The 25,874-nt window shown below is 45.6% G+C and overlaps 1 protein-coding gene across 4 annotated transcripts in view; it reads right to left on the minus strand.

Annotated features, from left to right (window-relative positions):
- TBC1D22B (TBC1 domain family member 22B) overlaps nt 1–25,874 on the minus strand; it is a 78,281-nt gene that overhangs the window by 36,306 nt on the left and 16,101 nt on the right. For all 4 annotated transcript variants that reach the window (XM_036316303.1, XM_036316302.1, XM_036316305.1 and 1 more), the window contains exons 2-8: nt 22,967–23,023; nt 11,482–11,786; nt 8,646–8,825; nt 8,059–8,129; nt 6,583–6,711; nt 5,180–5,245; nt 803–917 (exon numbers count right to left, since the gene is read on the minus strand). In XM_036316303.1, the coding sequence (XP_036172196.1) occupies nt 803–917; nt 5,180–5,245; nt 6,583–6,711; nt 8,059–8,129; nt 8,646–8,825; nt 11,482–11,786; nt 22,967–23,023 (923 nt within the window). The remainder of the gene's footprint in view (nt 1–802; nt 918–5,179; nt 5,246–6,582; nt 6,712–8,058; nt 8,130–8,645; nt 8,826–11,481; nt 11,787–22,966; nt 23,024–25,874) is intronic.

Consider the following 25,874-nt stretch of genomic DNA (forward strand, 5'->3'; position numbering starts at 1 on the left):
CTCAGTTGCAGGTTCCTGGCCCTGGTCCGGGGCATGCCAGAAGCAACCAATTGATGTGTTCCTCTCACATCGGTGTTTCTCTCTGTCCCTCTCTCTTCCACTCTCTCGAAAAATCAATGGGAAAAATATCCTCAGGTGAGGATGAAAAAAAAAAAAAAAGCATATGAACCAAAGTGGGAAGTCCTATATACAATCTAAAATTCTAGCTTTCATGGATGAGGGCCTGTGTTTCAAACAACTTCAAAATAACCCTAAAATGATTCCAATTAAATCATCAAACCATCTGTTTATGACAGAACACATCAATTTGGTCATTCTTGCGACAAAGCAGGTCTTTTTAGGTGAGATTTGCAACCATTTCAAGAGAGAAATTTCAGGCTGCTATTGCCATTAAATAGGCTTAGCTGTGGCCCTGGCCAGTTTTCTCAATGGTTAGAGCATCAGCCCACGAACTGAAGGGTCCTGGGTTCGATTCCTGTCAAGGGCACATACCTCGGTTGCAGACTCCAGCCCCGGCCTCACACTCCAGTTGGGGTGTGTATGGGAGGTAACCAATCGATGTGTCTCTCTCACATTGATGTTTCTCTCTGTCTCTCCCCCTCCCTTCCACTCTCTGAAAATCAATGGAAAAAAATACACTTGGGTGAGGATTAAACAACAACAAAAAACAGGCTTAGCTGTGTACTCTAAAGTCACTGTCCTTTCTCAGCAAGACATGCCTACTGGCTGCACTCGGGAAAACAAACACACCAAAGATGAGAAAGAACAATAGCTTGTTCAACTTGGTACTCATGCTTCTTACCCACATGTTCTGAGAGGAAGACGACAAAGAACGGAGTGACCAGGTCATTAATTCCCTGGACATACCCACTGGCAGGGTGTCGGATGGCCCAAATAAATAGAATTCTTTCGAAGATCTAGGAAAGAAAGAGACATGACTGTTAAACCATGGGGATACACTCCGTCCCTCCATTTACCTACCTCACAATTCATCCTACAGTTGCTGCAGAATTTTTAGGAAACTTTTTTAAATACCACAAGACGAAGTATAGAAATATACAAGGTTTCTAAGACACTAATTGTTTTTAAGTAGAGGTGGATACTTCTTGCCCTTTGTCTTCTCAGTATCTAGTTACTGTGATATTAAATTGGGGCAAAAAAAAAAAGGATGGTGACCCAACGGCTTAGAAAAAGGTTCGCAATGATGTCATTGATTCAGGATGTTGTTATTCAGAACGTCTAAGTTCTGATGCTTCTGGTAAACCCTTTTTGTCATTACAGGATGTAGATAGGAAATACCTTCTCTACCGCCCTCTCCTTTCTCCCCGCTGAGACAGAAAAAGATCTAGTGATAGATGATAAATGCAGGAAGTCACTTCATATATCAGGATGCAACCCAGACATTTGCTAGGGACAGGGAGTTAAATAAACCAAATTCTATGGATTCCTACAGCTGGGAATCTGAGAACAGAGAAATCAGCCACAGCCTCCATGGAAAAGGGGGTAAGCATATTAGCCACAAGAGGCCAGAGGCTTAGGATGGGGAGAAAGAAGAGATCTTTATGGTTCTGTCAGAGTCTGGCCCTATCCCACTCACTCAGCTACACTCCCCTCTGCTTCCATTAGGCCCCCTGAGCTTTCCCCGTCTTCTTTCAGCCTGCTAATACTCCCTGGCTTCATCCCACTGACCACAACCCCTAGGCTCGACATGGACTGTCCATGTCTCTACGAATCACATGGAGGGTGACAGAGGTGTCGGTGACGTACAGAGGGACAGGACACTACAGGGCCTCCATAGCACATGGGCTTGCAGAGCCCTAAACAGTCGGCTCTGGGGGCAAATTGAAGAGGCCCTCTCAGAGGTCAGGCAGAGGGACAGACAGCTCCGAGGGAGAACGGTAAAAAGGAAATGGTTGTGTGGTTTGTAGTGGGTTAGCTAGTGGAGGAGAGAGGTAGAGCATCTGTAGGTAAGTGTTGAGCCCGCCTCGCAGTGTCAACACTCCTGCACTCCCGGGGGTGAGAACAGAGCCCGGTGTGGGAGGCGCTGGCCTCTCTGCCTCTGCTCTACTTGCCCACTTGCTCTCTGGGGCTGAGGGAAGGGCATAGTGTCCTCATTTGTGTTGGACCCAATACTCTAGTGGGGGCCAACCTACATTCTTTCCCCTCTGCTGCTAAATGACCCTAGACACTGTAGGTCAAGCTAGACCCACCATGTTCAGGAAGATGCCAAGGGCTGTCTATCCCACTCTGTCTCCTCACACCTCCTGTGGCCTGTGTCTGTCTGGATGTCTCTGTTAACAGCTCCTCCAGGTCAGTCCTTCTGAAGGGCTAACCAGACCTGGACTCCACACTTTCAGCACCTTGTGAATACACAAATCCTGGTGAATGGCTTTAACACTGGCCAATCCTATAGTAAGGATGGGACGATGCAGACACACTCACCCTGTACCAGTGAAGATGTCAGAGGTGGAAATTGAACAGTATTCTGGTTACCACAGGAGACCATGGCATTTTCACTATGAAACAATTCTGGGATGATCTGGTTTTGCAGGGAGGAGAGGAGAGGCTAATCCCTGAAGGTTTGTCTTCACCTCTTCTACCAGTGTGGGTAATTCTGACTTATTCTAGTTAATGCTGATATGCCTTTTACTAGTAAGTTTGCAAAGCAAGTCTTTCAGTACTCAGGGTTACTCAGTTCTCTGCTCCCTAGTTAGCAGTTTACTCTATTTAAGAGGACTTGTCGGCTGGTGTGGCTCAGTGGTTGAGGTCAACCCATAAACCAGGAGGTCACGGTTTGATTCCTAGTCAGGGCACATCCCGGGTTGCAGGCTCCATCCCAGTAGGAAGTGTGTGGAAGGCAGCCGATAAATGATTCTCTCTCATCATTAATGTTTCTCTCTCTCCCTTCCTCTTTCTGAAATCAATAAAAACATATTAAAAAGAAAAGAAAAAGAGGACTAAAGTCTGCTAGACAGAAAGGTGATTTGAGAAAAGTTGAAAAGACTACAGTTTGATTTTTTTTCTTTGAATTCAGGTTCCACTATTGGGAGAAGCCTTTTATACAAGCTACTTTCCCTGTCTCCAAGTTTAGAGTAAACATGCACAGGTAGAAGTATCTGAACGTCCCCAAGTCAAAACGGGGAATAAGCAGAGCTGATTTGTAGGAAACTGTACGGGAGACACAGAGGGATCCTGAATGGGTTTTTAGCTTCCTCTGAGCTCTTACGGGTAAAATAATGGTATCAACCTCAAAATCTTCTTGATGCTATTGGTAAGTCATGAGGGTTCCCCCAGTACATACCCAAAAGAGTATAAAACAGGTCCTGGCTGATTTAGCTCAGTGGTTAGAGTGTTGACCCACAGACCAAAAAAGGTTGTGGGGTCGATTCCCGGTCAAGGGCATGTACCTCAGTTGCAGGTTCAATCCTTGGCCTTAGTTGGGGCACGTGTGGGAGGAAACCAATTGATGTGTCTCTCTCACATCAATGTTTCTCTGTCTCTTTCCCTCTTTCCTCCACTCTCTAAAAAAAACTAATGGGAAAAATATCCTGGGGTGAGGATTAAAAAAAAATATTTAAAACAGGGACTCAGCCAGATATTTGCCTGCCCATGTTCATAGCAGCATTATGAACTGTCCACTGTAGATGAATGGATCAATAATATATGTTATATACATACTAGTATAATGAAATATTCTTTCTTAAAAAGGAAGGAAGTTCTGGCACATGCTATAATATGGATGAACCTTGAAGATATCATGTGAAGTGAAATAAGCTAGACACCAAAGAACAAATATTGCATGATCTCACTTATTACAGGTACTGAGAATAGTCAAATTCATGGAGAAAGAAAGTAGAATGGTGGCTGCTGGGGAATAGAGAGTTAGTTATTGTTTAACTAGAGGCCCAGTGCATGGATTCGGGCACCAGTGGGGTCCCTCAGCCTGGCCTGCATCCTCTCGCAATCTGGGACCCCTTGGGGGATGTCGGACTGCCACTTTCGGCCTGATACCTGTAAGCTAGGCCCATGGGGAGCAGGCCTAAGCGGGCAGTCGGACACCCTTAGAACTGCCACGGTGGCAGGAGAGGATCCCACCACCACCGCTGTGCTCTCCAACCGTAAGCTCAGCTCAGGGCTTCTGGCTGAGCAGCGCTCCCCCTGTGGGAGCACACTGACCACCAGGGGGCAGCTCCTGTGTTGAGCGTCTGCCCCCTGGTGGTCAGTGCACATCATAGTGACCGGTCCTTACACCTTTTAGTCGATTTGCATATTAGCCTTTTATTATATAGGACTAGAGGCCTGGTGCATGAAATTCGTGCACTGGGGTTAGGGGGAGTATCCCTCAGCCCAGCCTGCACCCTCTCCAATATGGGACCCCTCGGGGGACGTCCGACTGCTGGTTTGGGAAAATAAAAACTGGCAGTCAGACATCCCTCTCACAATCTGGGACTGCTCGCTCCCCAACTGCTCACCTGCCTGCCTGCCTGATTGCCCCCTAACAACTCCCCTGCCTGATCGATGCCTAACTGTTCCCCTGCCAGCCTGATTGCCCCCAACTGCCCTCCCCTGCCGGCCTGATCGCCCCCAACTGCCCTCCCCTGCCGGCCTGATCACCCCCAACTGCCCTCCCCTGCCGGCCATCTTGTGGCAGCCATCTTTGACCACACGAGGGCAGCCATCTTGTGTGAGGGCATGATGGTCAATTTGCAAATTACCTCTTCATTATATAGGATAGATGGGGATGGTTTCAGTTTGGGAAAATAAAAAGTTCTAGAGATGGATGGTGGTAATGGTTGTTTTGTTACGCATATTTACAATAATAAGAAAAATCAAAATCATTATCTTAGCTTGATAAAGCAGAACAAACACCAGACTAGGAACTCTCTCAGGCTTCACACCTGAGAGAACCCCCTGCTTTTTCATTCTGTCACCAGGTAGCCTCAAGACTGGAGGCAAGCCCCTTAAACTCTCAGCACTACTCAGCCCACAGGTGTGTTAGGAAGAGAACATGAGAATGCACAAGAAAGTGCTCTGAAGGGCTCCACATCTGCACACAGGTACACCACGTTAGTTGTAAACCTGCCATGGTTAGGAGAAGGCTCCAGCACCCATCCACACAGAACTGGGGCCGCAGAGATATGAGGGGAGAAGGGTTGAGAACGTTAAGTACTTCCCTCACCTCCTGTACAAGTGGTTGCTGGAACAATGGAATGAGAGGATTCGTCCTTGGAATGTCAATGTGGATCTGAAAAAGAGAAGCCGTGGCCAAACACAAATGCTACCTTATTCTTCTGAGATGTTATTTTCTTATAAGAACTAGTATCAAGGGAGTATGAGTGAGAGTACAATTTATCTTTAGAAAGAACTGACATACAAAAAAAGTCTAGTTAAACCAACCTGTCCATCTCAAATATGTTTCCATGATAGCAATAGCTTACTGAACAGTGAGGAAAACTCCCCCCAACACCACTTATCACAAATAGCAATAGGCTTCACACCTGAGAGAACCCCCTGCTTTTTCCTATTGCTCTGAAGTCTGTTTCACTTCTTTAATAGTTATGATCAAAATGTGGACCCTTCTTTCCAAATCTTAGTCATCAACAGTTTCCAGGAACTAAGTAAGAGCTCTGATGGCTGCAAAAACGTGCCAGGATAGGGGACCAAGAAGGACCTGCTCCTGAAGTTACAATGCAGAAGAGGGGGAACAGGGGGAGCTGCCCTTCAGTAACTGGCACTGCAAGTTCTGACTTCTGTTTCCAAAGAGGGCACTACAGTGGGTTTTGGCCTCAGTTTCCCCAGTGCCCAGTCTAACAACTGTAAGGACTGTGTTGGCAGCGGCAGAAGGTACTTCAGCTCTTAGGGCTTGTTGTAGACAGCTGCCTCCCCCGTCTTTTCCCTCTTCTACAACCACCAGACTGCTCTTCTCCCCCTCCACCTTCCCATAAGCATGGGGACTACTGTGAGCAATGATGGAATGCTCCCTGCCAAGGCTGCTGATGGCAACAACTCCTACAGACAAACAGAGAGACATGGGTGCTAAACAGGCATTGATATCACTGTCCAGGGGGACTGGACCACTCCTGAGTGAACCCATCTTTCATCTTTGCCCCATAATCCTTACTACTGGCGTGAGGTCTGTGGAACAGCAGCGCTGGCCTCACCTGGGAGCTCATTAGAAGTGAAGGTCTCACCCCAGACCTACTGAATTAGAATCTGCATTTTATCATAATCCCTAAGTAGGATTTCACCAAAATCCTAGGTTATTTGTATGCACATTAAAGTTTGAGAAGCACTGCCATTAGCCTGGGGTGGGGTGAGGGAGTAGTGGTGGTGGGGGGGAGATCTATTTAAAATGATTAAAACCAGAGCTACTGAATTAGAAGAAGGGAAAGCAGTTCTGGGAATAATTTTTCCCAGACCCCCCCCGCCTACCATACCTACTCTGCATACCAGGAATAAATGTCATTCCTAAGCAGCACACCATAGCCTGAAGACTTGGAAAATCTGTACCCTGATAGCACTCCCAGAAGACACACCTTAAGATTATGACTAGTTAGCAAAGGCAGCCGGTGATAACTGTACCTGTCTGTAGGTATCCTGGTGATGTTCCTCATTTCGAGAGTCATAATACTGCTCAATGAAGCCAAAATATTCCTCCCGCTTCCTCTGCAAGGTCGGCTTCCTCCTCTCGGTGTTGGCTGGGAGATAGCCCTGCAGACAGGACGGCTAGTCAGATGGGGACAGATGCTGGTTGGATGAATCCTTAATTTTTATTTTAGTCTGAGCAGTGACTTGGAAACTATCAGAGAAATGGAAGAAAAACTGGCACGAGAACAAGGGTGGATCCCTTTTTTGTTTCGGCCACCGTGTCTGCCTTCCCTCATCTAGTGAGACCCACATGTGGGCAGATGAGCCACGGCCAACGCTCCCAGGACTATTTACTCTTGTAGCCTGTGCTCTGCTGGTGAGCACCCAGGACTCCCAGAGCCAGCACAGAGACAGTGCATGTAGGTCAGGCGGGGGAACTGGACCCAAGCCAGGACCTCGAGGGCTATGTGTGTACAAGGCAACACCTCTGAGGATCACAGGGAGACGGTCGTGTCTACAGCAAATCTCAGCGATGTGCCATGTAAGTATGTGCCCGTTACCCATTCTTTTCCATGTAACATTCGGAATTACCAGCTTGGGAAGCTGAATGGAATCTGTGACATAGCAGCTGCAATGTCCAGACACAGGACTTATGGCAGCAGCCCGCTCCTAGCCCAAGCTCCAGGCCAGCTTCCATTCTTGTCTCTGGTCTAGATCCCACTCCCAATTCTTACACCTCCTGCTCTCCTCCCGTTCTCACCAATCTATTCTTCACAACTCTTGAACTTAATTAGAAATGGCAGAGGCAATGATTCAATGATTCATGGTTGCAAGGGGTGGGGAGCAGCCAGGAGGGAGACCCTTCCTATCCCAGACACTCATGCAATACATTCCACGGTGAATGCCTGGCAGGCAGGGACTGTGGCCGACTCATTTATGTATACCCTCCCGGCACCTGGCACCGTGCCTGGTGAACAGCAGGCCCTCAATAAATCCTTGCTAGAAGAATGAGTGAATTTTACGGGCTCAGGAAATCCAAGTGCTTCTGCAACAGTGCTGGCCAGTGTTCTGCCCTCAGAGAAAGTGGGACGATGCAGGCTGGGCAGGGAGGCCCTTTCACCAGCTCTTCTCGTCGCACAGTGGGTGTCAACCACTGTGGCTATTCCTCCGGAGGGGTGAAGCACAGGGACCAGTGCTGGGACGACCGTGCCTCACTCTCTTCTTCCTCCCTCACGCTGAGAACATGAGACTGCGACTGTGGTAACCAATGTGTGGTCTTCTATGTGTGTTAAAATGAACTCTCCAGAATGTGTGTCTGCGTGCACAGACGCAGGACTGCAGCCCACGTCCTGTCATCTCCAGCAGGACTAGAGAAGTCTAGGGAGTAAGACGGATGTGCCCACACTAACCTCATCAGGTAAGAAGGGCCGTGTGAGGCTCACACTTCTCTACACAGTGGGTAGAACTCACCGACAGGAGTCTCCAGGTTACAGGCCGAACCTCCCTGGGAACACCTGGCCAGCTACACTTCCTCAGTTCATCTGCAAACAGATAACAGCTCCTAGACTGAGCTCTTCCCACAAATGCTCTAAAACAAACCTCAGCCAGTACGGCCTGATGCCTCCCACCATTCAGGTAAGATGATCACCACCACCACCAGCTACTGACAAGCACCAGGGGGAAGCCCAAAACAACAGCCCTGAGCAGCAAAGTGCCAAGGACATGCTCTATGGCAGGGATCCAGTCCGGGCTCAGAGGTTAGAGGGGAAGAGAAAGACCAGTGTGGATTTCCATAGAATTGCCTTGAGGTGGGAGAGACCGAAGCCAGAATAATTGCACTATGGTCTACAGGCCACAGAATCCAGTCCCACCTCATTTGGTCCCTAATTTCTAGTAACATACTTCTGACTTAATACCTGCATGTCACTGCAATGGGCACCAGATCAGGAGATGCTGGAAAAGTAAAAGAAGGAAGAATAAAGAGCAATAGCTTCCAGGGCTCTGAGAATCCCAGTCACCAAGAGGCCCTATCTTGCCCAGGGCTCACGGGGACTCACCTAAGTCAGTGTTGTGGCTGGAGAGAAGCTGACGGAACTTTTCTAGGCGGGTTTTCTCCCGGACAGTCATCGGGGGTGCCCCAGATGCGTTCTGGTCTGAGATCCGGGCAACAAGGGGGATGATGGGTCGGAGAGGGAGTGACTGCTGTTTGTGGAGTGCATTCCTCAGGCATGAATCACCTGAGATAATTCGAAAGAGAAAGACGAGCTGTGTGAAGAGCATGGACTCTGAGTAACCTAAGTGCTCAGTATGGTCTCCTCCACGAGCCTCAGCAGCACAGTTTGTGCGCCCGGGGTGCCCAGCTGAGGGGCAGCCGGGATGGAAACCCAGCTGTGCTCAACTCTTCCGCCCAGAGGATGGCTGTGTTTTTTATCATGTGTACAAGGCATCTTATATGCTAATGGAGACGCGGATGCTGCAGCAACTTCAAGAACTTTTTTGGCAACCCCTGACGGCAAACTAATGTTTTCTTTCTTCCCCTCAACCTGGAACTCTTCTTGGTGCCTAATGATGAGTTTGGGGGCAACACGTGTTCACCTTCCGTTTCCACAGCACAGAGCACACAAGAAACGACCACACTATAAAGCACACTGCAATGCAAGGAGGTGGCTCTCCTGAAGCCCAGCCCCACGCCGCTGCCCCAAGGGCTGGGAGGGTCGGTGTCCCTGGCCCAACTCTAACCTTTCTTGGCGCACCATGTGCCCTGCATGGGTGAGACGCTCTGGCCTGAAGCAACCCCACTTCCGGCGGCTGCAGTTCCTCTGTGCTCCACGTCTCCCCAAATGAACCAGCATTTAATTCTGCTGTGATATGACTAAAGTGGCAAGAGCACAGCTCTAGCTGAACTCTTTGTCTGGTTCTAGACATTTCTACACCAGATGGTAAGTGGGAGAAACAAGCAGTATAGGAATAACGTTACTGAGTGCTTACTATGCATAAGGCTTCGTGCTGGTCACATTTACATATCTCTCCTTTGACCATTACAGCATACAGCGGGAACGTACTCATTTATTACTAATCTACAGATGAAGAAACTGCAGCTCAGAGAAGTTAAGTAACTTACAAGGGAGAGCTGAGAGGCTGCCTCGATTTTTCTGACTCCAAAACTGTTATTCATTTTACTGCCCCAAACAAAACTTCGTTTTAAACTCTGACTGAGCTTTCATGACTGGTTCACATTCTTTCTACATCAGGGCCTTATAAGTATAAGTCACAATAAGAATTACTAGTAAAGAATGACAACCAGCACAACTATCAGGTTTACAGAAACAAGTGCTGCAGGGTACTTGGCTCACAGCACAGCGCTGAGGCCATGTGCACGTCTGGCAGCAGCGAATGACAGATGACAGTTGGAAGGAACCTCATAAAGGGAAGGCTCTAGGTCAGTGGTTCTCAACCTTCTGGCCCTTTAAATACAGTTCCTCATGTTGTGACCCAACCATAAAATTATTTTTGTTGCTACTTCATAACTGTAATGTTGCTACTGTTATGAATCGTAATGTAAATATCTGATATGCAGGATGGTCTTAGGCGACCCCTGTGAAAGGGTCGTTCGACCGCCAAAGGAGTCGCGACCCACAGGTTGAGAACCGCTGCTCTAGGTGGTCCTGGCTGCACAAAGGTAGCTCATTAGGGATCCTGGAGGGCTCTTCCTCACACTGGAGACCTTCAATCACGGTGCACAGATACTGTCTGTAGCTGTGGCCCCTGGTCAACCAACACTAAATGCCCGCCTGCACCTGGCACCGAAGGTTCAAGCTGGGGCCCGGATCAGCTACGGAAAGTGTTTGGGGAATGATTTTAAAGGCCTTCCACCCTAATTTCATGAACACATGCTTAATCTGAAACTGTGAAAGAAGTTCTCTTAGGACCTGAGCCAGGACATGCTCCAGGGCTCTGCATTCTTCTACTTCCTTTTCACCCCTTACCAGTCAGCTGTTTTAACTTTCACTAAAATGACAGCGCTTCCCTCTCCAGCTCAGAACAACTGGTGCCCATAAAACCCATTAGGGATACATTAAATACAGCAATGCACATTGCTGTATATCCAGTTTGGCTCAGTGGATAGTGTCGCCCAGAGGATTGAAGGGTCTCGGGTTCGAGTCCAGTCAAGGGCACGAACCTCCGTTGCAGGCTCGATCCCTGGTTGGGGGGAGTGTGGGAGGCAACCAATTGATGTGTCTCTCTCACATCAATGTTTCTCGCTCTCTCTGTCTTTCCCCTCCCTTCCATTCTCTAAAAATCAATGGGAAAATATCCTAGGGTGACGATTAACAAAAAAAGTGCACACTGAGAGTCTCCCAATATCTGATAAAGCCACATCACCTCAACCAGCTACTGAAGCCTCCTGAAGAGACACAGAGGGGCATCTCCTCCTGCTCCCCAACCTGATGGGCAGGGAGCTGGGGCACAGGGCCTTCAGGAACAGGAGAGACAACCTATGCTAGTGGCTGCTCCCCACCGCTGAGGAGGCCAACCAATAGCAACAAACCTTTATGGAATTCAGTGAACAGCCTTAAATACATTAGTCAATATTCTTCAACCTAACCAGGCCTAAAGCAATGCGAAGCAATCAAAGTTTCGGACCCCAGCACAGGAAAGAAAGAAGAGACTGGCAGGCAACACCTGGGTGTCAGGAAGTGAAGCCCAGGTCACAGGGCCAGGCAGCCACCCAGGTGGGAGGACCAGGCTCACTGATGTCATACCTTAGGCTTGAGCTTGCTTATTTACCATCCAATGGAAAATCTGAGTGATTTCCTAAAGAAAAAATGTTTTTATTTAAAATGCACTCTGCTAAAAAAGTCGAGGCTATGGAGGTGAGCAGGATGGACTTACTGGAATTTCTGGACAGCTGGGCATCACTGCTGGACTTTATGACGTAGTTGGCAGGAATGTCGGATGTTGTTGACTGGGACCGTTCTGGTTTCACCCTCAGCTTGCTGTGGTTTTCTAGGACTTGAGCTGCAGTTGCCAAAGCAACCTTTGAGTTCAGAGTTTGGAAAGAAGGGGGGGAAAAGTCCTCTTCCTCATCATCGCCAATGTCCCAAGCATCACTGGTGTTCCGGGCAAACTCATGGAAACTGGAGGCCTTCTTATTCTTCAGGGGAACTGCATTGACTTTTGACCGTTCTTTAATGAAGCTTTAAGAAAGGAGACACTATTACCACGGAATGGTCTGGCACATCTCACCACTTGCTTAAGGTACTATTAATAGTTTTACAAGCGATCTCATACACAATCATTACCTTCTTCAAACAAAAAAACACCCAAATCCATTCCTCATGTAGATGCATCTAGACGAGTCCAGTGTTGCAGCAGATGTAGCAAGACAGCAACGCTCACCAGCTATTCCATGTGCTCCTCTATACTCTCCAGTCCCTTGGCACTTAGGTGAGGCCACATGACTAGCTCTGGCCAATGGGCTCAGGAGAGAAGTGAGCAGATCATTTCTAAGCCCAAGCATAAAAGAACGGGTGTGAGTTCTCCATAAACTTTCTTCTACCACAGTAACTGAGGAGGCTCCAGATGGTGGCGCCTCCCTCAGCCTAGACAGCAGCGTGAGTGCTGCAGCACAGCCTGCCCTCCACTCCCACCCTAATCCACTAAACTTTGTGTGTCAATCCACCGAAATATTAGACTTAATCTGTTATGGCAACATAACCTAAACTACTCCTTAGAGTAGGACATAAACTACTGGTAGAATAAGTGAGGCAACTTTAGGTAGACCATAAATAGCATTAAACACTGAGTTCCAAAATGAACATGTGGTCCTTTTTTATTCTGTTAAAGTCCGTCTGCTGGCCGTGAGAAGATGGTCTCAGTTTGGTGCTAGTCTGTCTATAAGACTTTTTTTTTTTTTTTAACAAAGTGAGGGCAGTTTCAGAACTGACATATTTGTAAGCAATAGGACCTAGCTTAGAATTTAATTAATAAGATTGTTTTAGTTTTTTTTAGCAAATATATTTTTATTGATTTCAGAAAGGAAGGGAGAGGGAGAAAGAGACAGAAACATCAATGATGAGAGAGAATCATTGATTGTCTGCCTCCTGCACACACACCCCCACGGGGGATCGAGCCTGCAACCCAGGCATGTTCCCTGACAGGAATCGAGCCATGACCTCCTGGTTCATAGGTTGACACTCAACCACTAAGTCACACCTGGCTGGGCTAGTTTTTCACTGTTTATTTTTAAGGTTACTTTCTTTTTTTTTTTGGAAAACGGTATTTGTTTTCCATTTATAGAAACGATAAGATTTTTTAAAAAATCTAATTATGTAAATAAATGAGTTTTTTTAATGTAAATAGTAATATAGAAAATGGTAAAAAGAAATCGTGATTTGGGAAACACTAGATTACCTCACTGAGAAAAGAGAGCCTAGCCCTAAGAGTCATGTGGGACATCCCTACTTCCTGGGACTTTTCCTCTGTCTGTCTCCTGCTTAAGGTCTGGGTGCCCTTATTCCAGATCCAGGGGACTGTGGTTGGGACATTTCTAACTCAGTCTTACCTAGCATCCCTCATACCCCAAACAGGGAAGCAGAGTAAGGCCTTCTGTGCTTTTACACTGGGGGACTGGAATGCAATGGGTAGAAACATTAAAAAGTCTCCCTGCTTCCCCCAGGCAGGCAGGGAAACTAGAGTGAAACTCTGTGCCAGAGGAGCAGACGTCCCCCACTTCCAGGAGGTGTTTCTTCCTTTGGGTAGAGGTAGGTGGTCTCATAACCCACCCCATCTCCCTAGATGAGTCCAATATTTATTCTGAAAGATAATTGCTATTAACAGTGATAAATAAGACAGGTAACACAGACAGTTCATAGGAATGTCCCTATTACTAACACCAAAGAAGGAGTAAGATATCACTGAGGCATTATCTGCAAATATTAGTCTCACACGGAGTAAAGGAAAATACATCACACGAATACAAGAGAGAACACATTACAAGTGGTAACAGCTCAAATGTGATAAAAACAAGATACCATGTTCCACCCACTAACTTAGCAAATATTTAAAAATGTATTCTCTTCAGCTGACCAGAGTGCAGTGAGGTCAGCTCTCTAACACTGCAGGTGGAGGTATATGTTGTACAACCTTTTGGAAAACAATCTGGGAACATATACATCATGAGCCTTAAAATGGTTCATCTCTAACCATAAGAATATAATCAGAAAGTCAAACAAAAGTGACCTAAAACAGCTTATAATGGTGTTATTTATTTAATCCTTACCTAAGGAAATGTTTATTGATTTTAGAGAGAGAGAAACATTGATGTGATAGAGTAACATCAATAGGTTGCCTCCAATGAGGGATCGAACCCACAACCTTTTTGGTGTATGGGACTACTATCCAACCAGCTGAGCCACCTGGCCAGGGTGGTATTATTTATTTTGGTTAAAAACTGCAAGTAAGATAAATACCTAGAAATTGGAAATGATGAAATAAATTATGATTCAGCTACCAGATGGAATGTATACTGCCAGTGAAAATCATATCTTGAAAACAATCTAAAGAAAGTAAAAATTGGAACCAAAATTATATATTTTTAATGGTCTCTTTATTAAAAAAAAAAAGTATATGCACAGAAAAGACCAGGAAGAAAACATCAAAATGCTAACAGTGAGTGCTTATCTCTTGGGTTATGGAATTATAGGTGATATTTAATTTCATTTTTATACTCCTCTGAATTATTCATGTTTTCTAAACTGAGCATATAATTTTTATTATTCAGTGGGAAATAAATGTTTTGTTGGCTTTCGTCAATCCCCAAAGTAATAATACTTATAAACCTACTAAGTAAATAAGTGGAAATGAACGAGAGTCCAACTCAAAGAAACGGAGGCAATGCAGCGCAAATATCTGCATAGCAACAATCCACAGGAGCCCTGGCCGGGTGGCCCAGTTGGTTGGAGTGTTGTCCCATACACCAAAAGGTCGCAGGTTCTATTCCCAGTCAGTGCACGTACCTAGGTTTCGGGTTCGATTTCTGGTTTGGGAGGCAACCGATTGATGTTTCTCTCTCATATCCATGTTTTCCTCTCACATTGATGTGTCTCTCTCAAATCAATGAAAACAGATCCTCGAGGGAGGACTATAAAAAACAAATTAAAAAAAAAATCTACTTGAGCCAGAAGGCAAATGACTCCTCTGCAGACCTTCTGAGGCTGCCTGCTCCAGCCTGCTGCTTCTCCTCTGTGCAAGGATCCAAGAGCCACGTGCAGTACACACCGCACAGGCTCCACTGTCAGGAACAGATGGGCAGATGTGTAAGAAAGTTCTGTCATCAATAAAGTACTGTATAGGAGTACGTGGCTATTATTGCTGCTTTCCTCCTTGGAGGCTAAGTGTACCTCAGGATTGCACATAACAAATCCAACAGCGTGATATGGAGCACTCTGGATCGAAGGTTAACTAACTACTGCTTTTCTTTCTGTTTGATATTTCTGAAATACCTCTTGATATTTTGAGAATTCTTTAAATAAATCATTGATTTAAGCAGCTGAATTTTAACTCAGGTCAAACAATTGTCTGGGTGCTAATAGTCTAACCTTGGGTGAAGCAGATGCACACTTGGACAAGATTACAATCTGCACCCAGAGATGGGCCGTGCTGAGGGTCAGGCTCTAACAGACACTTAGCTTCCTCTACAAACCAAGGAGGTAAATTAGCTGAGTGCTGGGAACATGCATGTTTCCTATATTTTCCTTTATACCTTTTTATACATTGAAAGTATTTCATTATATTTTTTGAAGTAGGTGAAGGTTCAATACAAGTGAACTAGATTAAAAATTGGAATTTATGGAAATAAAGGCTTTGCAAATCGAAACAGGAAGGACCTATTCACACACAAAGAGGAAAGGCTGTCATTCCCTGTGAGAAAGACATGAGAGATTCAATGCAGACCATTTGAGGCTGCTAGAAATTATTTTAGGTATACCTACCCCACAAAACCCAAAACTCAACTAACCAGTTAAAACACTCAGCTCTGTCCTGAGAACAGCGGCCTTTGTGGAGGAAGGGGTTGGTATCAGCTAGAGCGGTGGGAGTCTGAGGACAGAATGAAAGAGGAGAGCGAGAGTGAAGGTGCCAGGTGTACCATTGAGAGAAGCAGAAAACTCTGCAGACCAGGAATAATGATGGGAACATTTAAGGTTTTGAAGTTTTCCCATATTTATTAATTTTGTTCTCTCCGGAGGGGATAAATTCATGCATACATAATGGTTAACATTTATGGGCTATTTACTAGGTGCTAGGTTCTGGGCTAATATTTACATATACTCATTTTCTTATTAAGTCTCATCCATCAGCCTATAAGTATCATTATTCCCATCCTATCTAATAAAAGAGAAACATGGTAATTGGTGTACGACTGCTACCCTTCCCATTGGCTAATCAGGGCGATATGCAAATTAACTGCCAGCCAAGATGGCGGCCGGCAGCCAGGCAGCTTAAACTGAACATGAGGCTTGCTTGCTTCAGTGACGGAGGACTGCAACATTCCCCGCCTGCCTTGCCGGCCTCTGAGCTTGCAGTTTAAGAAACATAGTAACATATAGAAGGTAAACAAAACCCCAGAAACCTGCTTTCAGCGAGCCCGGGATCTCAGAGCTGGAGTTGATACAGAGTTTCGATTATAGAACTGAAACAAACCAGATACCTGCTTTCAGGAGCAGAGGTCTAAGAGCTGGAGCCTCAAAGCTAAAGGTGGCCCAAAATAAAAAAATTAAAAAAAAAAAAAAAAGGAGCAGTTGGGAGCTTCAGTCCCAGCCTGAAAACAGCCCTCAGCCCCTCACCCAGACTGGCCCGGCACCCCAGTGGGGACCCCCACCCTGAAGGGTGTGTGACCAGCTGCAAACAGCCATCATCCCCTCATCCAGGCTGGCCAGGCACCCCAGTGGGGACCCCCATGCTGATCCAGGACACCCTTCAGGGCAAACCAGCCAGCCCCACCCATGCACCAGGCTTCTATCCTATATAGTAAAAGGGTAATATGCCTCCCAGCACCGGGATCAGCAGAGCCGAGAGGCCTCCCAGCACCGGGATCAGTGTGACAGGGGGCAGCGCCCAAACCCCCTGATCACCCTGCAGCTCTGTGTGTGACAGGGGGCGGGGCCACAACCTCCCTATCCGCCCTGCTCTGTTCCTGACAGGGAAAGGCGCCCCAACCCCCTGATCGGCCCTGCTCTGTGTGTGACGGGGCAGCAGCCCAACCCCCTGATCGGCCCTGCTCTGTGTGTGACGGGGTAGAGCCATAACCTCCCCATCGGCCCTGCCCTGAGTGTGAGAGTAGCGGCGCCCCAACCCCCTGATCAGCCCTGCTCTGTGGGTGTTAGAGGGCAGTGCCCCAACCCCCACCCCACGGGCCCTGCTCTGTGTGTGATGGGGTAGAGCCATAACCTCCGCATTGGCCCTGCCCTGAGTGTGACAGTGGCGGTGCCCCAACCCCCTGATCGGCCCTGCTCTGTGGGTGATAGAGGGCAGTGCCCCAACCCCCTGATCCGCCCTGCTCTGTGTGTGACAGGGAGCGGTGCCCCAACTCCCCTATTGGCCCTACTCTGTGAGTGACAGGGGGGAGCTCCTCAACCCCCTGATCAGCCCTGCTCTGTGCGTGACAGGGGGTGGTGCCGCAACCTCCCCATCAACCCTGCCTTGAGTGTGACAGGGGGCGGTGCCCCAACCCCCCAACGGCCCTACCCTGAGCATGACTGAGGGTGGCATCGCAACCTCCCAATCTGCCCTGCTCTGTGCATGACAGTGGCGGTGTCCCAACCCCCTGATCCACCCTGCTCTGTGTGTGACAGGGGGCGGTGCCCCAACTCCCCTATCGGCCCTACTCTGTGAGTGTCAGGGGGGAGGTCCTCAACCCCCTGATGGGCCCTGCTCTGTGCCTGACGGGGGGGAGCGCCCCAACCCCCTGATGGGCCCTGCTCTGTGCGTGACAGGGTATGGAGCCCCAACCCCCTGATGGGCCCTGCTCTGTGCATGACAGGGGGCGGTGCCCCAACCCCCCATCGGCCCTACCCTGAGCGTGACTGAGGGTGGCATCACAACCTCCCAATCTGCCCTGCTCTGTGCATGACAGGGGGCGACGCGCCAACTCCCCAATCGGCCCTGCTCTGAGCCCGACCAGGGGCTGCACCTAGGGATTGGGCCTGTCCTCTGCCACCCAGGAGCAGGCCTAAGCCAGCAGGGCGTTATCTCCCGAGGGGTCCCAGACTGCGAGAGGGCACAGGACGGGCTGAGGAACCTCCCCTCCCCGCCAAGTGCACAAATTTTGGTGCACCGGGCCTCTAGTCTTATATAATAAAAGGATAATATGCAAATTGGCCAAAAGGTGGAACGATTGGTCGCTATGATGCACACTGACCACCAGGGGACAGATCCTCAATGCAGAAGCTGCCCTCTGGTAGTCAGTGCGCTCCCACAGTGGGAGCGTCACTCAGCCAGAAGCCGGGCTCATGGCTGGTGAGTGCAGCGGCAGTGGCAGGAGCCTCTCCTGCCTCTGTGGCAGCACTAAGGACCGCTCGGGGGATGTCTGCCTGCTGGCTTAGAGGGAGCAGGCTGCAGGCCAAGCTAAGGGATGCCCCCCACCACCATCAAGTGCACGATTGTCATGCACCGGGCCTCTAGGTTACAGATAAGGAAACTGAGAACTGAGGCTGACTGAGGTCCTGGGAAGGCAGCAAAGTTTGGGCTCAAATCCAGGCCCACCTCACTGCAGAGCCTGCATGCTCTTGAACTATTCCACCTAGAAAAATGGGAGGGGAGAGTTGAGGCCTCGTGGGATCTGCAGCCTGGGAAGAGGAGTTGCCACGCAAACTGAGCACGTAACAGCATAGCTATCATATCTCCGAGTGTGCACAGCTGACGGCCCTAGCTCTCGTCTGGTAGGAATAACTAAACAGACTGTGCATGTCGGTAGCCAGAATGGATAGAAGTCACTTCTAGGGGTGTGGTCATTAGAGGAGAAATGTCTCTCTTCCCTTTAACTCCAGCAGTCCCAGTAAGAAATCAATCCAGGTAGTTCTAGCTTAGGGGTCTCATTTTAACATGTTCCCAACTAAGTTATACCTAGCCCAAGGTATAATAATGCCACAGTGTATCTTGAAGTTTAACCAAGGTTATTTAAACAGAACTACATCAAAGTTACAACCGAACTGGCCTCAGATAGACATCTTCATCATACTGCCTCACAACTGTACCAAACTACAGTTTAAAAAGCATTTTCACAGATACTCATTTAATCCTCACAACTCTGTGAGCTGAGCCTTATTATTATTATTTCTGTTGTATGGATGAGGAAACTAAGGCTCCAAGTTATTTGCCCAAGATCAGTGGTTCTCAACCTTCCTAATGCCGCGACCCTTTAATACAGTTCCTCATGTTGTGGTGACCCCCAATTTCATTGTTACAAATTGAACATAATTAAAGCATAGTGATTAGTCACAAAAACAATATGTAATTATATATGTGTTTTCCGATGGTCTTAGGGGACCCCTGTGAAAGGGTCGTTTGGTCGCGACCCACAGATCATGGAGCTAGTAAGTGGTAAAGAAAAAGCGATCCAAGTAGTGCAGGTGAAACGAAAAACACACAAAAACATCATAAATGGCACATCTGAGAGAAATGTAGTCGTCTGGTGAAGAATAACTTCTTCAATGGTAACACAAACACCTACAGATATTTTGAAAAGGACTGGCTATAGGTTATACTGGTTAGGAAACAAAAGTTCAACCATTCTGTAATTTGATTAATACTACACTGTTCTACTGATATGGCTGTTCACTCAAGAGAAATATGATACAAGTTTGTTTAAAAAAATAATGTTTGATATTGGTAAGGGATGTGAAGCAAGTGTGGAATTTACTAACAACCAAATGAATCCAGTCATCACAATAGCTAGTGCGGCTCCGTGTGAACCAGCCTTATACTTGGAACAATGATATCGAGTCAGAAAACAATAAATTTAGAAGCTTGTCATGACATCAAGTGGCCAATGGGGCCACTCTGCAATAACACTAGTTTTATATGAGCTATGAAAATTATTGCAGGCAATATTATCCCTAATGGTAATAATTTGGCAAACTGAAGTCAATACACACAGACGGGAATGTTACTTGCTCATGCAGTTTGGATGATTGAAGACCCAATGTAAAGGTTTTCTGCTGTGATGGCGATTAACCACCCAGCAATTAACGGCAGTCTGAAGTGGAACGATAGTCATATAGCGGGAAAAGTAATAAAAATGTCCCAACAAAGATACTAAAATAAGGGCAATAAATGTTTTATAATAATCTGGAATTGTAAAATGATCCAAACCTAAATGTTGTTCCATGCTGTAGACTATTAATCTCAAACCACCACATGCATGAAAAGGGGACATGATTTATTCAGTGACAATTATATTCCTTCCAAATTACAGAGCTAGGTGATTACCTCTATTGAAAGTATGAATGCAACTCTGCTGATCCGTTAAAACACTCATGGTTTTATATCACTAACCGGTGGAGACAAGAGTATATAAAGCTGGTCTTGGCAGTTTGGGATATGGTGATATTACTCAAGACCTATCTTAAGTACAGAATCAGAGAAAACACAGTTGATGACTGGTGCAGACAAGGTATGGTGACTTAAACCCAAGCATAAAGTGGGATAGTAGACTCCATTGCCTTATGTATGGGCAGACAGACAGATTCACATGTGGACCATGTGCTTATCATTATAAAATATGCAGGGCCTGGCCAATGTGGCTCAGTGGTTGAGTGTCGAACTACGAACCAGGAGATTACAGTTCGATTCACGGTCAGGGCACATGCCTGGGGCTGTGGGCTCGATCCCCAGTGTGGAGCACGCAGGAGGCAACCAATCAATGATTCTCTGTCATCACTGATGTTTCTATCTCTCTCCCTCTCCCTTCTTCCCTGAAATCAATAAAATTATATTTTAAAAAATAAAATAATAAAATAAAATATACTGAAATGGATCTATTACTAATCAACAAATCCTGGCTGTGAACAAAACTGGCTGCAAGGAACTAAATTCTCAACTATGATGCTTAAGTGATAAAGACCACAATGTCAGGGCTGGTTGGTGTTTCCACAATTCTCTTGCTCTTTCCCTCCGGTTACAAATAGTTTCTGCATCTTAGTTTCACACTACCACAGTCAAAAGCAGGAAATGTGAGCAGAGGCATAAAGAGGCTTTCTTCACAAAATTATCTCTCTCTGATCAAAAGAAATCTTTCCAAGAACTCTCCCTCAGGAGACTTTCTTATGTCTCATTGGCCAGAGTCCATGAGATGAAGTCACCATAGACCAGTTATTGGGATTACCAGAAATTACTGTAAAAGACTTAAACTAATCCAGATACCTGCTCTAAGTATACTGTCACCTTATTAATAGCTGAATAAAATTATGGTTCTTAAAGAAGCAGGGCCAGGAGAGACTGTTGGGTAGGTAATCCACAGGGCCTGCTTTACTAGCCAAAGACCAGGTAGTCTGTTGTTGGTAAAACCAGGAAATAGAATTCATTCTACTTAATGGAAATATCACAGTAAACATGCTCTCCTTAAGAGCTACTACAAGGTACACACTAAGAAACATGAAAGAAAAATCCACTGTCTAAGTGAAGGATTACATTCTTTCATTCCATAAATGTTTACTCAGTGCCTACTATGTGTCACATGCTGCTGCTGGTCCGAAGTGTGAAGTGGTGAACAAAACAAAGCCCCCGCCCTCAAAGAGCTTACAGTCTAGTGGTTTCTGATATAAAGCTGTTTGTCTTACAGAAAAGAACAGCAGTCATACTTTCAAAATAAGACTGTACTTCTACATACTGGCCAAATTGCAAAACAACAAAAACAAAACATAACTAGGTTGAATTACAGAAAGTTCACCATACATTACACTAAGTTATTTTTAAAACATTAAAATATTGGTAATGTAGCCCTGGACACTGTGGTTTGGTTGGTTAGCACATCATCCGGTACACCAAAAGGTGACGGGTTCTATTCCCGATAAGAGCACACAGCCAGGTTGCAGAACCTACGATGTTTCTCTCTCACATTGATGTTTCTCTCTCTCTCTCTCTCACTCTCCCTTCCTCTCTCTAAAAAATCAATAAAAAAATAAAATATTAGTAATGTATAGTTGATATAGCACTATTTTTAGGTATTCAAAATACTTTAATGTACATTATCTTTACTTTCCCATTGACTGTGAAGGAAGAAAGGGTGGATATTATTACCCAGGCCCTGGAGGATGAGAACCTAGGTCTCCTGCAGCTCTCAGCTTTTACTACAAACTAATATTTATACTTAATGGAAATAATATTTATACTCATATTTAAGTATAAAGTACCACATTTATACTCAAAGATGGAGGCCAAAGTTCTTAGAAAATCTGAGAAGATGACCCATCTCCTCATTGTGGCCAAGTTGCCCATTAGAGAGATGTGTGATAAAGTGATATTTAGGGGTATGATATACATCCATACATCTTGGATTTAGCTAGGGTCTCTATTGTGTTTGAAAATTATTTATTAGAATTTCAATATAGAAATAGTCTCTAGGGAGCTTTTAATTCTATTGTATGGTTGGGTTTCATTGAATGTGTCATACAGAAAGAGGATGAGAAGAAAGCCAGCCCTACAGTTATATTCTTTGTGCCCTAATTCTCAGGGTACAAGTGCACAAAAGGTGGCAGACCTCTCTATGTTCAGAAGCCAGGAGCCCCAGAAACCAGATCTCTTGCTTGAAGAAGGTCCTCAATCATTCAATTTCAGGACAATATTTAATTAATAAAGACTTTTTCACCAGAATAGAGAATCCAACATCAAATCCTACACAGGTTGTCTCAAAGAAATGTATACACACTTCAATAGCTGATAGCTCAATTTTGAAAATGAAATGTATTTTTTTTAATTTAAATTCTCTATTGTTTAATGTATTACATAAGTCTCGTTCTCCCCCATTGACCTCTCCCAGCCGCACCCAACCCTCATCCCACCCCACCCCCCATATGTGTCCATTGGTTATGCTCATAAGTGTATTTTAATAAACTGCCTTTATCGTTATTCAAAGTGTGTATATACATTTTTTGGGACATCCTAGATGTCTACCAATGTAGAAAATAAATCTTTTAAGTGCGTTAATTTCCCACTTAATAACGGACTGTTTAGAGGTAAAATTATTCATCTTCTGATCCAAAAGAGAGCAGAAGAGAAGCTAGAAAAGGTCAAAGTGAAAACTGTCGTTTCAACAAAGTAGGGGAGTGCTGGGGGGTGATGAAAGAAGTATTCAAATGAAAGGAAAAACAATTCGACTTACTTTTTGGTGAGCCGAGGGTCCAGAGGAGGGTGCTGTGCTCCATACACAGGCTGGATGCTAAAAGCAAGAAAAAGGAAGAGGCTGTCAGGACACTAAAAATGTTGGGTGAGTGTCATCTGCATCACCAAATTGGAAGGGACTTTGAGAAACAGGTCACCTCCAATAACTATATCCAATCCAGCCCCAAAAGATAGTAGCCTACTTTAAAAATAAAAAAAAAAGTCCTCACAACTTAACAAAAGGAAGACAAACAATCCAATTAAAAAATGGGCAAAAGATCTAAATAAACACTTCTCCAAAGAGGACATACAGATGACCAAGAGACATGAAAAAATGTTCAAAGTCACTGATCATCATAGAGATGCAAATTAAAACAATAATGAGGTATCACCTCACACCAGTCAGAATGGCTGCCATCAACAAATCAACAAATGACAAGTGTTGGCGAGGATGTGGAGAAAAGGGAACCCTAGTATACTGCTGGCAGGAATGCAGACTGGTGCAGCTGTTATGGAAAAGAGTATAGAGTTTTCTCAAAAAATTAAATATGGAACTGCCTTTTGACCCAGTGACCCCACTTCTAGGAATATATCCTAAGGAACCTGAAACACCAATCAGAAAGAATGTATACACCCCTATGTTCATAGCAGCACAATTTACAATAGCTAAGATCTGGAAACAGCCTAAGTGCCCATCAGTAGATGAGTGGATAGAAAACTGTGGTACATTTATACCATGGAAGACTATGCAGCAGTAAAAAAGAAGAATCTCTTACCATTTGAGACAGCATAGAGGGACCTGGAGAGTATCATGCTAAGTGAAATAAGTCAGTCAGAGAAAGACAAGTATCACATGATTGCACTCATATGTGGAATCTAAGTAACAAAATAAACTGATGAACAGAGTGGATCCAGAGACATGGAAGCATGGAACAGAGTGTGGAATCTCGGAGAGAAGGCAGGGGAGGGTAGGTGGGTGGCAGGTAATCATCCAAAGACCCTGTATGCATATATGCATAATCCATGGGCACAGGCAAAGGGTGGTGAAGACCTGGGGCGGGGGCGGGCTGGTGGGGGTCAATGGCGGAGAAAAAGGGGACACATAATACTTTCAACAATAAAGAATTATTTTTTTAAAAAAGTCTTTGAGAATGTTCATCTTCTCTGGTGAGGTTTCAGTGCCTTACATATCTGATGTCAGGAAGTCCTATCTGTAAAAAAGGCAGCATGGAAAGATAACAGGCTTTGGTGTTAGAGAGACCAGAGCTCACATGCCAGTTCTAGCATCCACTCTCTCTATAAACTTGCACTCAATTACTTGACCACTTTGAACGTGTTTTCTCATCTGTAAAATGGAAATATCACCTACCCCAGAGGATCACTTGGGCTCAGAGACAATGAAGCAACACTAGATGTCAAGGGAAGATGACCCAAGGAACTCTTGCATACATTGCTGGTGGGGGTATAAAGTAATACAACCCACTTCAAAAGACAATTTGGCCATATTTAGGAAGCATGTAATGTGCATACCCTAAGACCAGTATTTACAGGTCCAAATCTGTATCTTAAAAGAAATATATACATACGTGTATTGGGAGACATATATAAAACTATTCATAGCATTATGGCTCCTTTTAGTCCAAACTAGAATAACCCAAGAGTCCATCAACAGAATAGTAACCTGTAATATGTTCATACTAGAGGCCCAGTGCACGAATTTGTGCACAGGTGGGGTCCGGCTGGCCCACCCCGATTGCAGCCGATTGGGGTGGGCCGGCCGGGGGGAGGGGACGTGGGCAGTTGGCTGGCTGACTCCGGCCCCTGGTCAAACCCCTGGTCGAACTCCTGGTCGAGGGGACAATTTGCATATTAGCCTTTTATTATATAGGATAATAAAATACTACACAGCAACATAAATAAAAGTAGGGCTGCAAAGTAACAATATGAATGATCTTACAAATGACATGTTGAGCAAAAAAGAAGCAAAAGATAAAAGAGTAAACAGTGTATGATTCTGTTTATATACAGTTCAAAAATTGGCAAAAATGACTTCACTTGTTTAGGGGTGCATCAATGGTGGTAACACCATAAAGAAAACAAAGAGTGGCTAACATGAAAGGTGTGGTTGTCTCGGGGGAAGTAGGGAGGTGTGATAGAGAACAGACACAAGAGGGCTTGTGGAGCTCACTTCTGGGGTCTTCATCAAGTTATAATACCACACACTGTTTCATGTACTTTTCTGTAATAGTTCACACACAAAAAAGCGACCCAAGAATAATTCTATATCAAAGCCAAACTGGCGTTTAACCACAAAGGTGACAAAACATGTTTCCACATGTAAGAACTCAGGGAATATGGTTTCCTTGATTTCCTACTGAAGAAACTATTAGAGGAAAAACTTCAATTAATGAGATAAATGTAGAACCTATGGCAAAACGACTAGTGGAAAGCATTTAATTAATTTAACCTTAAGGCTATATCTTAAATTTGAGGTTTTATGGTTGCAGAAGAGAATGTAACGAAAATACCAAACAACCCAATTAAAAAATGGGCAGCCCTAGCTGGTTTGGCTCAATGGATAGAGCGTCGGCCTGCAGACTGAAGGGTCCCAGGTTTGATTCCGGCCAAGGGCACATGCCTGGGTTGCGGGCTCGATCCCCAGTAGGGGGCGTGCAGGAGGCAGCCAACCAATGATATTCTCCCATCATTGATGTTTCTATCTCTCTCTCCCTCTCCCTTCCTCTCTAAAATCAATAAAATATGTATTTTTAAAAAATGGGCAGAGTTCCAGCCGGTATGGGTCAGTGGTTGAATGTCGACCTGTGAACCAGGAGGTCACATTTTGACTGCCAGTCAGGGCACATGCATGGGTTGTGGGCTCAATTCTTAGTGGGGGGCATGCAGGAGGC

This window comes from Myotis myotis, unplaced genomic scaffold, assembly GCF_014108235.1.
Source record: "Myotis myotis isolate mMyoMyo1 unplaced genomic scaffold, mMyoMyo1.p scaffold_m19_p_7, whole genome shotgun sequence".
Lineage (NCBI taxonomy): Eukaryota > Metazoa > Chordata > Mammalia > Chiroptera > Vespertilionidae > Myotis > Myotis myotis.